The following is a 16,407-nucleotide window of genomic DNA, read 5'->3' as shown; positions in this document are numbered from 1 at the left end:
CAAGGGTGTGGAAGAAATTGTGGAGCACCTGAGGGTGGAATGTAAGTTGTAAGGTATATGCCTGCATGCCAACCTGAGGTGGGAGAGAAAATGCGTCACAACGGATGTGATTGTGAATGAGCAGGAGGTGATTAATGGAGTGGGGTGAAGGTGAACAGTTTAGCAGTGGATTGTGGTGATTGTGACTTTGTTGCATGGAGCAAGTGTGGCAGTGATGAGGAATGCAAAGAAGATATTTAGAGAATGTAAAGTAGATGAGAGGTGAGGTCGATGACGAAAATCGGGTTTTGAATGGTTTCCTCATGTGGATAGCATTGCAAGTGCAAATGACTTTCACAGCTCCAACTGCTAATAATTTTTTTCTCAAAGCTAAACTTGTATTTTCCTGTATGCTTAGCTGTGTACATAACCGCACTTTTTTAAAATATGGACTTAGGTATAGAATCAAAAAAAGGTACCTACGAATTTTTTATAGGATGATGACCCATCTGTTAGATACACCTATAAACATGCGTGAATTTTGATCCCTATTAAGAGTACCTATATTTCGTACATTCAATAAGAAATCCATGTCTCCAAATATACTGACTCAACTTGTCATTACGCCAATTTTTTTAGAAAACATGTCTCATTTATAAATGCAAAGAACTTTACTATTAAGACGCATCATCATTTGACCAGTAAAACTGCGTTGACGTCGCCGCGATCGCCAGCGTCACACTATAAAAGGCTTCCAATATTAAAGCTGTGCCATCATTCACATTCGTTGCTGCTAATGCATTAATAAAACTGCGTGGTCTGTGTAGTATGAGCTCACTCCATGCGCATACTCAGCCGTTGTTAGTGGTATTCCTATGTAAAGCTCAAGTAACGAGAGTTACCCTCAGTAGACAAGAGTTAACCGTTGAACATATACTTTAACATATACACAAGTCATCGGCATTCTTTTCTGACTGTCAGTGAAATGTCAAAAAAAAAGAGTCAATGACGTTGCCGTTTCAATATTACAGTCAAGACACGGCATCAGAAAAACACTTACAATTTTTCAGTAGCAGCAAAGTAATGATTAGACAAAAATGATAAATGAACAATTTTTCAGTACCAGCGAAATTATAAGCGATCTCGATAATTACTTGACTCCACATACTCACCTGTAATTACTCTTAAATCTGACACAAAATTTGAAAAGCAACCGAAATAAGAAAAATGTACAATAATAATACACAAGAAACTGAGAGAACTGACCTGGAACTCGAAGAAACGACCGAAATAGGAAAAATGTACAATAATAATACACAAGAAACTGAGAGAACTGACCTGGAACTCGAAGAAACGACCGAAATAGGAAAAATGTACAATAATAATACAAAAGAAACTGAGAAGACTGACCTGGAACTCGAAGAGCGGGAACTGAGCGACGGTGTTGACGTCGGTGACGGCGGAGCGCAGAGCGGGGCACTGGTCGTTGGGAGTCTTCTGCCCGGCCACCGCCAGGCCGCTCAGCTCCACGTCCTTACGGGCGGGTGACGCTGCGGGTGCCGCGTCGCCGTCGCTGACGACGACGAGCGCGTTGTTGGACGCAGGGTTGGTGAGAGACGTCGTGGAGTCGGAGGATGAGGAGTGGAAGTAAACGTAGAGGAGAACGAGGAACGCGACGCCTCCTAACGTCAACACGCGGAGGTGGCCTCGTCTGAACACTTTCATGACGTTACAGTCGCTGGATAACAAAACGATAATTCTTCTGGAAGTTTTAGTGTTTTGGGATCGAACACTAAACTAACAGTTATTCGAATACGTCATCACTGAATCCACCTACATGCCAGCTAGAGGTCGCAACAAGCACTTTTTCTCATGTGAGAGTGGAATCAAAACTTATGAGCCTTGGTTCAAGAGCCAGCATAAATAAGGTCAATACCAGCACAGGAAATGTTTTCGCACAGATCGTTTCAGAAGAGCTATCAGTCCTCGAGTATATTTTTTGCACTTCAGCAACTCCCTTCACAGTTGTAGTAAATTTACACACTGAAAACTTAATCAAAAGTGAATATTTCAAACGTAGTAATTCCGATCATTGTTCAGGTTACTAAGTATTGGATATCTGCGTAAATTACGTGTAACTTGTAACCTGAAAAGAAAAGAATAATTCTAAGCACATAAGTGTTCTAACTGCATGCTATCTACAAGCCAGTACCACTGAAAAAATTATAACTTGTGTTCAACTGCAACATTCTTTTTCATTAATCACCTTTTCAACACAAGCGAGTCGTAACTGTCCGCTGAGATTCCTAACATATGTGCAAACAGAGAAAAATCAATATCAAGTGTAGTTCGTTTTCAACCGAAAAGCAATAATTTTTCCCAGTTTTTAGTCGTTGATCCCTCCAGAACATTGTATACTTCACAGTTTCCTTATCTCTCGATCACGAATCGTCAATAAATGTTAGCTTTTCATTAAAATTTAGTTTCTTTTTATTCTGGATAGTAGTAGCAATTGTCAATAATAATCAATAAGCTCTGACTTAGTGAAAAACATAATATGTACGAACAAAATGTGAGAACTCATGAGAACACGACAGGCAAGTAGCCGATAAAATATAGATTCACGGATGATATTTTTTGATAGTCACAAGAACAACAAACTGTTCGCAGAAAGAATCAGAACTCGTATTTTTCCTCAAGAAATATGCTAGAAGATAACTCCTGCAAATCTAAATGCCAAAATTGCATGAAGCTTGGCATGGCAAAAGGCAGCGCCCGGCGTGGCTTCCATATGAAAGTTTTAATGAAACGCAACCGCGCAACGCTCACTTTAGTGGAAGCCCACAGCGCTGTTTTCCGATATGATTTAAACGTCGCTTGGTCGAATGTAAAGAACGTAGGAGGGGAGCAATATTTTTCATCAAAAACGTTACGTTAGCCTTTGAAAAAACGTTCGTTATTGGAAAATGGGATAGAAATCAAAAACTCTATAGCGAAATCGAATATAAAGAACGGAGATGGGGAGCAATATTTTTAATCAAAAACGTTACGTTAGCATTTGAAAAAAAGCATTCGTTATTGGAAAATGCGACAAAAATAAAAAACTTTACAAGTAAACTAACGAAAGGAATATTTGAATAAATTTAGATCGTTCCTTGCACAATTAAATAACATATTAAGCTCTGATCTTGGAGTCGAAGAGATTAACCTCCACAAACTGCTACATCTCTCGAAGTCACTTCTTGCAACCACTGCACAACTCGAGCGGTAGAGTCCGTTGCTTGGTTACCAAAGCGCGGCATGTATAATCACATGCATCGAAAACGTTTCCCGCAAGCTCGTCGGTGTGGACCATCAATGTATGGACTCAGGCCGATAATTAATGAGCGAGTGTGACAGAAGAAATCAGTATAGTGAGATATTAAGAAATGCATACATAAATACACAATTATAGAATCGGTTCAGTGAGATATTAAGCAATGCGTTAAATAAATTTACAAGAAAGTACTATAATACAAACATAAAGTTCATGAAGTGTCAGTGCATCGTAACAATAGTACCACAAACACAGTTTTGTAGTGCTGAGTGACATATTTCCTTGGAGCACACGGGCAATATTCTAGAACTCATCAAGTTGCCAGTAAACTGCATTGGATCTGCACACACACACTCAATAGAATATCAGCGCAATGGACACTGGCCGGGTGAAGTTAAATGAGTCAAAGCAAAACAAAGTAAAAAGTACATTGAGTGAGAGTAGTGGTATAAATAGAGCTATAAAGTGTAAAGTGTATAAAGTGTCCGGCTGGGAGGCCTGGGTATCCGTATGTCAAAGGACAACGCGCTCCCTGCGTTCATATCGTCACTCCACTCCGTCCGTGGCCTAGTTGATGCTGTTTTACATAATGTACGACTGGCCGGGGACGACAGTTTGCGGATGGCGGTGGATGAGTGGCGCAATGGGAACGCAGGTATCGCTTTGCCCGAGGACGCGAGTTTGGGCCGGCAGTGTGGGCCCGCTCCTCGCTCGCGTCACAGCTCAGTGACCCTCGGAGTCGGTGTAGGCCACCATCAGAGGCGTTAAGGTCCGGGCCCTGATCATTGACATGAAACCATTCCCTGTTTTTAATTAATAAAATCAATTCCTTTTTTTTTGTTGGAATGGTGAGTGTGGGAGGCCTTTAAAAAAAAAAAGTGTAAATCAATGAAGTACTGGCTATAAATTATAAAAAAGTGACGAAGAAGGTATGAGACTTTAAGATAAAGAAAAATTAACAAAGTGAATATGAAAGCCTATCACTTTATTCAAGAGAAAATGACAAGTTTAGAGAAGAAAAGTGATGATCAAAACTAATAAGGACATCCAATATTAGGAAGGAAAAAAGTAACTATCTTTAGAAAAAGAAAATGCAAAATCATATAAACAGGGAAATGTGAATTGAACAAGTTCTGATGGGAAAGATTGGAATTTACTGAAAAATAGATAAATAGATAGAGGAAAGAGGTGTTGTATTTCATTGCTAAACCTAAATTAGCGCAACGATGCGCTCTAACCTGCTAAACTACACGCAAGCCTGCCCGAGTGTGCATGGATGCACTCTGACCTGACATGCAACAGCATGAACGAGTGAGCAAGTATGCACTCTAGCGTGACACTGTCTCAGGATCATCCCTCCCAGATATTTTTATTTAAGTCGCATGATCGCCAGCGTCGATGTAAATATCAATTTCAACTCAATCCTGCCGCCAACGAAGGTGGCTAAGTCCGTAAGCTCATCAGAGATTTGGTGGCATTTGTCCTCAGTTCGCGTCAATGGCGATGGAAAATGTCAATGAAATTCCCTTAACCCCCTTATGAAATAATCTGGAAAAATTACAAGCAGTGAATGTTATCATTTACAGTAAATTATAGCCGCAAGGCGCAAACTGGCCTTATGGTGAGGCGAGTAACATCGCGCTTGCGTATATAGTCAAATGGGGTAAGACAGGATCGCAGCCTTCATGGGGTAAGAAAGGACCGGCCCATGGCGTGCATTCTGACTGCACTGAATTTAATTTGATGAAAGAATATGTTAGAGCAATCATTGTCAGTCATTTCAGTGTTTGTTTCAACCCTGTTCTGCAAATAATGAATTTTTGGTTAATTTTTAAAGAAAACCTATGTAAAGAAGGGTCACAAAATAGTTAACCCTATTTGGGAAATAAGCTCTGTCTGATTAAAAAAAAATTTTTGGCCAGGTTTGTGGATGTAGGCAGGTAACCTCAAGTAATAAGCAACTTTTGAGACATACTAGGCATTCCTACCTGCTACCATCACTGCCTGACATCTATTCTAAAATGGGGTAAAAAAGGACCGGACATGGGGTAAGACGGGACCACTACATGATCCTGTTTTACCCCACAAGTGGTCCTATCTTACCCCACAAATGGTCCTCGATCTCTTACCCCATAGTTTATCCAAAGTAGCTTTTAAATGAATATATTATTGTGCATAAGTAAACCTGGAGTATTTTGGTCAAAATTTATATCTTTTGCTCAAAATAACCATTCTAACTAGTTAGCTTTTTTAATTAGAGAAATTTAGCTTACTATTGAAAATTGTATCAAGGGGATGGAGTAAATAGGGATGTCTCTTCCCATTAGTGAGCTGCAGAACTATGTGTAAGAGTGGTTGGGGGAAAAATCATTGCGTGAAAAATAAAAATAATTAATATCACAACTTTGTGAGAGAGCATAGGCTAGGTACTGGTATATTCGGAGAAGTGCACCACAAATGCAGTTAGCAAGAAAATACATGATGTCCGACACTTAAGTTATTATCCATTGGTTTTATTATCAATTTGATAAATTTTCAGACAATGACACGAATGGAATATACATGTAGCATTTAGCAGTGCTCTACAATGAATCAAAGCCAACCTACTATTACTATGCTTAACCCTTTAATGACTAGGTGTACCATACGGTTGCCTTTCAAACATGCTGTGTAATATTACTGTCATGATAAGGAATATGAGATAGTTGTTTTGAATGTGTTTGGTAAGCGTCCCTGCTTCGTTTCGGTGGTGCAACTCTACTCTTTGCCGCCACTACGTCGTACAACGCTGGTCTTGTTGGGAATCCGTGGTGCCATTCATTTGTTGAACTTTCCCAATCTATATTGGACTATGGTGGGAAAATCAGAAAAGTTGCAGCATTGGAACAATTCTACACAGTTTCTAGTACAATAGTGGGTGCACATGCAAAATTTGAACATAAAATAAAAATTACATGCATATATCACATTGTGTTTCTAAAGGCAATCCTTCAGTACAGTNTCTCGTGACAAAAACTCCAATGTGACTGATAAATATCAATAGAGTTGACATCCTGCAACACAAAACAGTAACAAGTGGTTGTGTAATCAAATAATGTGTTTCTAGATTGATAATATTGAATATCAGGTTTGTACTTTTATTAAAAACCTTGTAACACAAGAATTACCTGTTGGTCCTGTCTTACCCCATGCCCGGTCCCATCTTACCCCAGTGGGGTAAGATGGGACCAGCTCACTTTTTTTAATCTGTACAGAAAACTATGTTGTATGCAGAAAGTCTGAGTTGTAGCTTAGAAGCCCATTGCATAACTACACCTTGTGATAGGTTTAGGGTTTTTTATTTATTGATGGTATAGATGCTACATGCTTGTTAGTGATTTCGGTCCTGTCTTACCCCATCTGACTATACATGATACAATCATACATGCATTTTTAATTTCATTGAACACTTTGTAGGGGGAAAATAAAGTGTTTTTTTTTTTTTATTCAAAACGTATGTCTATGCTCTATAACTACCAGTACGGTGTATACTGACTACTGTATAACTGCATAAACTTAACCATGCATCATTTCTGTGCAAAATTACTTTGTTGAAAGAAAAAAGCCTACAGTACATAAATTTTGCACATGAACTAAAATAAAATGAATATTTGTTGCAAATCAATGTGACTTTTGTTGTTACCTCAGTTTGACAATTTCAGGAATGCACAGCTTCACCTTTGTAAGTGCTACTCTCGTATCATTTTTGAAACAAAGTTTGTTTCTTTTCTCTGTTTTGATGTTTACCATCATCAAAAAAGACTGCTCACAAAGATAGGTTGTAACAAATGGTATGAGAAGATCAATATCCAGGGCTTTCTTAGCAATAAGCCAGGGTGCAGAGTTTGCAAGCTGCATTGCCAAGATATGGTTTCCAGCCCAAAATGTCATCAGCCTTTTTCAAGATGAGTCGCCGAGTAATTTTTAATAAGAAAATGCTGCTAACAACTTCGATAGTATACGTATCCCTTACTCTCCATGCACTGCATCACTTACACTCATTGCAACTGATTTCTGGACTAGCTTCACTACATCCTGATCCATCCAACGTACCGGTACCGGAAACCTTACTGCGTGCGTTTGCGGTCTTTCAGATTTTCAACTATGTTCTGAATAGTTGGCCAAAGACTGGCGAATATCTGAAATGCAATAATTTCAATTCAAATGGTTCAGCAAGATCTTCTGAAGGCGTAAATTTTGCTGCTGATGCATCGCCAAAGATCTTGTGATATTCACTCACTTTCTGCACCCTGGCCCCTGGGGTTCAATCAAACCCAGGTTAAGAACCACTGCATTAGAACTAACATGAAAATATGTTAGTCATAAGGCTGAACAAATTTTAGATGAAAATTTTCTACTTATGATTTGGAATCTTGCAGCCCAATCCTGCAGTTTTGCAAACTATTACTGAATTAGATAGTTTTTGTTATGAAAAAATCTTTTGAAACCTTAAACCAATTGCAAGTTTGCAGATAGTTTTGTCATGAAAAAATCTTTTGTAACCCTAAACTAATTGCAAGTTTCCTTTTTTCATTGCTAGTTGGGAAAACTTATACTTTTTTATGAAATCTCTCAGCTCTAATATTGTTAGATTTCAGTTGCTATGAAATCTTACAGTTCTAATGTACAGCAATCCCTTGATTAGCATGGTTTTGAATACCGCGGTTTTGATTAATGCGGAAAAAAAATTTGCGACCTACCCTTAATCTACGCGGTGCCAGTTTTGATCAGCGCAACTTTTTTTTTCACAACACATCATTTTCCCGCCTCTAGCCAGAGGTTTTACATTCGTAGCAAAAGTGTTACTTTTTGCTTATTAGATCTTATGTTGTTACTTTTGTTACGACTTTTGGAAAAATTCACCAAATGTTGTTACTTTATGAATTTCAGCCAATAATTCTTTAAATAAGGTCCCGTTCCGTAGGCACTCATGCTGACTACAGAGTCGGTTTAACTGCGCCTTGTCTCGTTCATAACTCGAATGGTCAAGTAAGGCAATGTTCGCTGGTAAGTGCGCCATGCCGGTGCTCTAGTTACTCGTTAGCCTTCAACTGGTCAAGATTGCTGCCATATCTACTGCTCATTTTTATCAAACTACATAATTTTCCTTGATAAATTACCGTCATAATTATGGACAAAAAGGGAACGCTTAAATGTAAAAATATCACTTTAGAGACTAAGCTTGAAATAATTAAGCGTTTTGATAATGGTGAAATGAAAACAAAGATCGGTGAAGACCTAGGGTTTCCCAAGTCAACAATACACACGGGAAACAATACGTTAATTCATTCACATTTCTTTTATTTATTTCCCCTATTATCTAGAAAAAAATATGATGAATTTTAGTGGAAAAAAAAATATTATGTAACTTTGCTATTTTTGAGGATTCATTATAATTATTCCCATATATTCTTGAGTTTGATTAGCGTGGTTTTGCTTACCACGGTAAAACTCGGGGATTTATTAACCGCGTTAATCAAGGGATTGCTGTAATGTATTTTTGAGTGATTGAACTAATTGCACTTAACATACCTATTTGTCATTTCACAAAATTTTCATCTTTTTCAATTCTGTGCCACCATACCATGCTCCCACCAAAATATCCTGCATAAACACAAAATGTTTTTTCTGTGATTGCATAGTGTTGGACTCCAGTACTTGTGGACTGTGGTCACATTAGACTGCATTATAACAGCATTCATCCATCAACTAAAACATAAACAATATATTAACAGGTGTTGATATGCCTTAAGCCTCTAGAGTAAAGACAAATGTTCTTGTTGCTGTTTCTAAGGTAAAGCTAGACTGCTAGAGATTTGGACTAACTGGTGCACAGGACTAAAAAAATATAACTCAGTACTCACTGCAGTGAGTGACAGACTACAGAGAGCGCATTTTCTCATCAACGAAAACTTGAGGTCAGGGACGGACAGACAGACAGACTGATGGACGGTTGGACAGACATGGCGAGCACAATAGTGCATTTTTTCCATAAATGAGAAAATGCGCTAAAAATCCAGTTGCGTTTCAGAGAGTACCGGTAGATGTTTTTCTCACTAGGTTCATTGTATGATTGAAGAATACAACGACTCTCTTGTCCACAATTGCCACTTGTGAGACTAATTTAATTAAATCTAGTAGCAAAAATTAACTATATTATGAACAATTTGGAAAAATTTGAAGATCACCAATCATCAATCAAGATTATAGCACCAATGTTTGGACTATGTTGGCATTAATAACTTATTCTATATTGGGACTTTTTTTTGTTAGTATGAAATTTGTCAACAAGATTGTGTGAATCGGTTAGTTCCATAGAAATTTACCTCCAAGTATCTTGAAATATATATATTTTTATATTTTTTTTCTCTTGCTGGAGCCTGGCTCATATTCTTTATTCATGCTATTTGAGACTTGGAGAGTTTATTTCCTGTCAAAATATTATTTGAGACTCAGTTTGTTGATATTTTCAGTATCAGCACAGGACCAGTGTACTCTTCATCTCACAAGAGCACCACCGTTTTTGAAGAGCTTGGTCTGCCTGAACCTCCAAAGAGACCAATTAGTCCTTTTATAAATTTTTCAGCTGCAGTAAGGAAGGACTTGCTAACTGGAAAATCATTAGGAGGTTAGTGAACAACTAACTTGTATGTTCTTCATATAGGTACAGTGGGGGGAAATAAATATTTGTACACTTAAAATCGTATTTTAATGTATGTAAGTACACAAACTGAACAGGAGAAGTGATTTATATTATGTATAGAGGCGCATTGTATTCAAAAATAACATCAATAGAAATTAAANAATAGCTTTTTTTCATGGGTCACATTTTTAATTTTTTAACCTATTAGATATGCAAACTTTTTAAATCTTTCTATTGTGTTACGTAGCCTCAGTATTAGGCCTTTAATGCCCATTGACAGAATTTTTCTATGTCGAATAGTTTTTGAGTTTTGGGGGTTTTTGTTAAAAAAACGAAAAGTGGTCTAAGTTACCCCGGGAGTCTAAGTTACCCCAGTTTACGGTACACGTTATGGAATGGCCAAGCCAGTCGCCGGACTTAAATCCGATTGAAAATTTGTGGCGGTATTTGAAGATTCAAATTAAGAAAAGGTCCCAACAAACATTGAGAATCTTTAGGTGGTGTGCCAAGAAGAATGGTATAAAATACCAGTCAGCATCTGCAAATCATTGGTCGAGACGTATAGAAATAGATTGGTATCTGTTGAGCTGAATAAAGGGTATTCAGCCAAGTATTAAATTAAAATAATGCGGATTTATTGTTTTGTACAAATACTTTTTTCACCCCGAAAAGTGAACGTGTTGCATTGTTTTTTGTTGCATTGAGATTTAATTTCTTTTGATAGTATTTTTGAATACTATGCGTCTCTATACATAATTTAAATCACTTTTCCTGTTCAGTTTGTGTACTTACATACATTAAAATACGATTTTTCAAGTGTACGAATATTTATTTCCCCCCACTGTAGGTACAACACTTAACTTGCATCTTGCTAAGATTTCCTTCAACCCTAGTCAGACAGCATTCTTTTGCCATGGTACAATCCTACCTAGTGTAAGTTTATTTGTGCCTATGCAGGTGTTTGATAATAAAATAATAAGTATTATTAATAGTTAGGTGCAACTTTCACTGAAATTATAGAGGAAGGATTTTACTATATTATTCCATCAATATTTTTCAGCAGTGAAATTTTGCGATTTGGTCAAACCCACAACATAGTACCAATGTGTGCATGATTAAATTAATTGTGATACACTATTTTATTCCTATAGAATGGTTCAAATCCATTTCCTTGGCTTAGGTACCTACCTACATGACTAGTATGATGACACCATCCTCCTATTATCCTGTGGTTCATTACTGTTTATTTGAGAGTCCTCAGAGTCGTGAACTTCATATTTTGTTCACTTCTTCTACTATGAGTTATTTTGCTTCTATTGATATTACTTGGAATGATTACATAATCAGGTATTTTTAATTTATTTGACATTATGATTTTGCAAAGACTAATAAATTGGCAGAATTTCACTATTTTACTGTGTTAATTTTGGTAGGAAGATGCAAAACCTTCTAAGATGAACCTGGAAACAAAAAGATTGAGAGCCTATTTCATAGAAAATATAATATTTACCTATACATATATACACTATACTGGGTAGTTCACTATATACCTATACATTATACCCTGATTTTCGATTTACCTGTGCAGACGTAAAAACATTGTTCAATATATTGAAAAAACATAAGAAAGTTGTTGATACAACAAATTCTCTGATAGTCAATGAAACTTTAAAGGAACAAATGTTTTCAACCTATACTAATCTACCTATATAGGTATATGCATACATGTATTATGGTTGGCTTCCTTTAGGGTGTGAAATATCTTATTTTATATTATGCTCCAAGAGTCCACCATTGATACCTATTTAATATAAAAAATCACATAATCTCCATGTTTTTCAGAACGGAGCCTTGAGTTGTCAAAGAAATGGGAAAGTTTACCTCTTGGTGAAAAGAATAAGTATCTCAAGCGTTATGATGAAGAGAAGGCTAAGTATTTGGCTGAGTAAGTATACCATACCTACTTCATTTCTACTTGCTTTTTTTTTTCAGTTAGATCTCAATACTATGAAGCATTTATTGTTGATCTAAAACACACAGCAGAACATGTAGGTATATTTATTATGCATGGTTAAGAGCTAAGTTTCATTAACTTACATGTTTTGTATTTAGATTATATTAGCTGGGTTTCTAATGTCCTGAGTTACCCATGTTAATTTTAAAACCATTCTGGAAAAATTCATACTCAATCATGATCAATTTGATTTCATACCATTGGAATTTTCTATTGAGCCAATTATATAGTTTGTATTGGCACCCTTTATTGTAATGCATTTCATTGGTGACATGAGTAGCATTTTTATTGACAGTAAGGAAAGCTACCAAAAGAGTATTGGCAAGGAGCAGCTAGCACAAATAAAGCTTCTGAAACAACGGAGAAAACTTGAGCAGCAGATCGAATTGGAGATCAAGAAGAAAAAACTCACACAAAAGGAAGACTCTTTTGTCTTTGGAAAGCCTAAGGTTCCATTGAACTCATTCTTTTTGTACCTCAATGAAGTTTCGCAACAGGGAGAAACATTAAACCAAGTTAGTACCTTGCCATTAAGTAGTTCCTCAGGCAACCACTTGTTAAAACTTACGGTACCTATGTTGGTGTTCTTATAAAAAAAACACGTTTGAAATGGCCCATTGTACTCTCACATGATCTTGTTATTTTTGATTCAATTTCTAATTAATAATGTGCTCCTGTACTAAATGACATTCATTTTGATGATTTTTCATATTTTTTTTATTACTATAGTGCTGTTATTCTTTGATTTGCTGTTTTTTTTTTGCCTCATTGTTGTAGAATTGCATTGTGTGTGTCCTGAGAAGTATAATTTTCTCAGGAATTTATATCAAAGAAGAGTCGCGAGTGGAAGGCATTGGGAGTCGAAGGCCAGGAGCAGTACAGACTGAGGGCATCGAAGCTCAGGGACGACTACAATCGGGACCTTCAAAAGTGGGAGACGAAGTAAGTCGTCACCTTTTAAGGTTAATCATTTTGATAATTTATTGTTTCTCTGTTTAGATAATTGTTTGATAACTCATAGATATGATTACACTTTAATTTATCAAGTAAGAACGCTCCTAGGGGGATTGTTCCTGAGCGCCCCACTGCTGAGCTCGCGGTGTCTGACTGCAGGTATCAGTTGTGGGGTTAAGTTATTATTAGGTAGGATACCATATATTAAGTTATAATGTAGGTAGGATTTCTTTCATCAAGTTATTATTTAGGTAGGATTCCTTACATTAAGTTATTATGTAGGTAGGATTCCTTACATTAACTTATTATGTAGGTAAGATTCCTTACATTTCCCTTCTCTGTCTCTCTCGTGCGGGCGGCCGACATCCCGTGTAAGCGACCTCTTGTTCGAGTGTCTTTCTGTTGCTTTTCACCTGTCCCTCATTGGCACTTCGTCTCTTTGAGATGCTAACGCTATTTCTTTCCAGCCAGCTTCAGCGAGCTGGACAATTGAGACCTTCCGCCCCTTGTATGTGATGATTAATTTGAGATTTTGAATAATTGAGACCTGCCGCCTTGCTGGCGATGTTATCTTTTGAACTAAGGTGCGAAATAGCTTGATAGCTGAAGCGCTAGCAAACCATTATATACTACTACTACTACTATTACTACTACGGAACTTATCATGTAAGATCTGGGAAAACCTGTAGGTTTCCGGGAATATGAAACTGAGGCAATTATGTAATGTATATAAATCCAGTGTATCTTTTGCAAATTTTTTTCTCTGGCGTCTATAAGATCTGTTCTCTCTGTTGGGCTATTTATTTAAACTTTTTTGCCTTGACTTATACTTCTCAACATTGATTTTACTTAGGAATGTATGTTACCATTTCCATTCCCGCAGAATGATCAAGGAGGGCCGAAATGATTTGGTCCGTAAAAGCACCCTGGCGTCCGTCCTCAAGAATGACCCCAAGAAAGAATTGAACTACAAGGCAGCCAAAAAATAGGATAGCGCGGTGGGTGATGCTCGAGCCGTTACTGATGCATATACTTTGAATGCTTCAGAAACTAGCAACAAAATGGAGTCAAACACGAGATCTCATAGTAAGAATAGTAGCTTGTATAAAGAGGGTGAAAGCTTGAAATTGGAAAGTAAGCCATTAATGGATGACAACACAGTGGAAAAATTCTCGAATAGGAAACCGAAATATATTATTTCTAGAAAAGGTCCCGGAATAGAAGTAGATGAATTATATTCTGATATCAGTGCAAAGGCTGTAATTGGTAAGTCTAAGAAGAATCGTTTAACGGTTAAGAAATCGAGCCCTGATATGATCACCACCCTAACTGTAGCTCAAAATGAAAGAAGCGCATCTTCTTTGCGTGACGTTCTTGGTGCCAGCTCAAAGACTGAGCGTCGTGTTTGTGTTGGTAATTCTTCCAGTGATGTGTCAGACACATGCAAAGTAAATGAGTTTGGAAAGGATGCAGAAGAAGAGAATTTGGTGGGTGTTGAAGATCAGGCAGCTGATATGCGGCTCCTGTTGACTGCCAACCAGACTAAACAGCCATCAGAATTGGAGTCTCATTCTACCGGCCATGCTGAAGGCAACCAAGCCATCCATTGCGCTGCTAAATCCACAGTAACGTCAAGTCTCTCTGAGGACTTGTCTGTTTCGAGTTCCACATGCCATGTCAGAAACGAAGTAGTGAGGCTCTGCGCTGCTAAACCTTTCAATTCTGCTGAATTCTCTTGTCCCCACGTCAATTGTGTTCCAGAATCCAATAGTCAGGTTTCCTCTGCTTTGACTTGCTATATTAGACCGGTCGAACATGATGAGCGCGGTTTTTATAATGTCGCTGCTCGAGATCATCAAAGTAAAGACATATTTTCGGCATCACCCACCAATGTTTGTCGTCATGATCCTATTTCGGTTGTTAGATTACCTGAAAAACGAGTTACTTGCTGCGACTTCAAGTCGCCTGCCTCAGTCGACGTTCTGTGCCAACTTGATTCCTATGAAACTGCGAGCCAGAACAAGAAAGAAGTGGAGTCTCTGTCTGTGGTAACTGAAAATCAGGTTTCGTCGCAAGCTGTTCCAGAGTTAGCCGTAGATGATGGAAGAACAGATGAAAATTCTGGAGACATTGTGCGAGGTAACGATTTTCAATGTGGCTTTTCTAACCCTTACGTTCCGATTTTCATCAAAGATGTGGACGGTCAAGATGCTGGTTTGAAGCAGAGTTGCAAAACGAGCATTGTTTTAAAAATTAACAGTTCTGAGATTTCCACTGAACCGAAAAATCCAATGTCAATCTGCCTCACCCGAAATCCTGCATGTTCAGAAATTAACAATTCACGCAACTATATAGTAGAGCCATATTCCTCGTGTTCACCTTATCTGGTGCATCAAGAACTACTTGATATCGGAACCACGAGTTCTTCACTGCAGGATTTCTGTTTTCAAAGCGCATTGCCAGTCTCAAAAATAAATGTAAATATCGCGACTTGGTTGTGCGAATCCTTCATTAACAGCGCAAACGTGGTGGCCGTGCCCGTTATTTTGATTGTATTTTGTCTCATTTAATTGTAGCCTCTAACGGATCATTTTTCCCTCATGTGCCTTCGTAATAAGTTCAGTATATAGGTTTAACAGGAAATACAAGCGACATAACCATCGCTGCCTAAAAGTGAAGTGTAAGAACTGCTGATGTCATTTTGTAGTACAAATTTAATTTATGGTTGAGGAAATTCACTGGTTAAAAGTAATTAATAATTAATTTTCATGTTCTGCAATATTTGAGCCTCATTTCCTTTCTCAAACTGTGGTACTTCTAAACTTGAGATTTCTACAAAAACATCGTTATTTTTGAGGCATCTCTCCGTTGTGTGTATGATGAGCAACTTCGTAGTTGGTCACATTTTTTGTAAACCAACCGATTTGCGATGAATTTAGTTGCACTACTATCTTTATTTTGTAGCACAATAGTCGCATTTTTTCGTTAATGATCCATTGTTTTCTTTTTTTGATAAATTTTGCCCATGCGCCTGAAAGAACCTACTTATTTCCCCTTAATGTAACTCGTCTTACTTAATTGGAGTTAAAACTACATGATGATTCTCAGTATCTTTAATTTTAATATTATGAGTGATTTAATTTTTTTCATTCATTTTTAGTTTTTTTGAAGATTGGAGTCAGTGCTTGCCTCGACGTCTTGTTCTTTTGTAATTAGGCTGTCGCAACTAAATGCACATTGCTAGCACTTTTTTTTTTATCCTTATTTTGTTGATGTCATTTCTAACATTATAGGTTTTCATATAGTTATCTCATCTTAGGTAAGCTCATGACGAAGAGGAGGATAATATTTTGCTAGATGAGGAGAAATATACCTAATTTCAGATTGTATCAAAATATTGCATTATTATGGCCTTAGGTCAATTATGTATTTGTCATTGTTTACACGTTTGTGAGTTAGGAA

General features: G+C 37.4%; 2 protein-coding genes across 2 annotated transcripts in view; one reads left to right on the top strand and one right to left on the bottom strand.

The window, feature by feature from the left end:
- Positions 1 to 2,126, bottom strand: part of LOC108670042 (alpha-mannosidase 2) — a 47,374-nt gene extending 45,248 nt beyond the window's left edge. Inside the window, exon 1 of the mRNA XM_018157492.2 lies at positions 1,390 to 2,126. Within this exon, the coding sequence (XP_018012981.1) occupies positions 1,390 to 1,704 (315 nt within the window). The 5' untranslated portion in view covers positions 1,705 to 2,126. The remainder of the gene's footprint in view (positions 1 to 1,389) is intronic.
- A 6,189-nt stretch (positions 2,127 to 8,315) lies between these two features.
- On the top strand, positions 8,316 to 16,188 carry LOC108670041 (transcription factor A, mitochondrial). The gene is made up of 6 exons (XM_018157490.1): positions 8,316 to 8,323; positions 9,808 to 9,962; positions 11,820 to 11,922; positions 12,287 to 12,506; positions 12,809 to 12,933; positions 13,829 to 16,188. Exons 1-6 carry the CDS (start codon positions 8,316 to 8,318, stop codon positions 13,932 to 13,934), a joined length of 717 nt encoding a protein of 238 aa, XP_018012979.1. The 3' UTR covers positions 13,935 to 16,188.
- The last annotated feature ends 219 nt before the right edge of the window (positions 16,189 to 16,407 follow it).

Source organism: Hyalella azteca, unplaced genomic scaffold (assembly GCF_000764305.2).
Source record: "Hyalella azteca isolate HAZT.00-mixed unplaced genomic scaffold, Hazt_2.0.2 contig5918, whole genome shotgun sequence".
Classification (NCBI taxonomy): Eukaryota; Metazoa; Arthropoda; class Malacostraca; order Amphipoda; family Hyalellidae; genus Hyalella; species Hyalella azteca.
The sequence above is the reverse complement of the archived record's forward strand: the minus strand, read 5'-3'. Positions and strand labels throughout refer to the sequence as shown.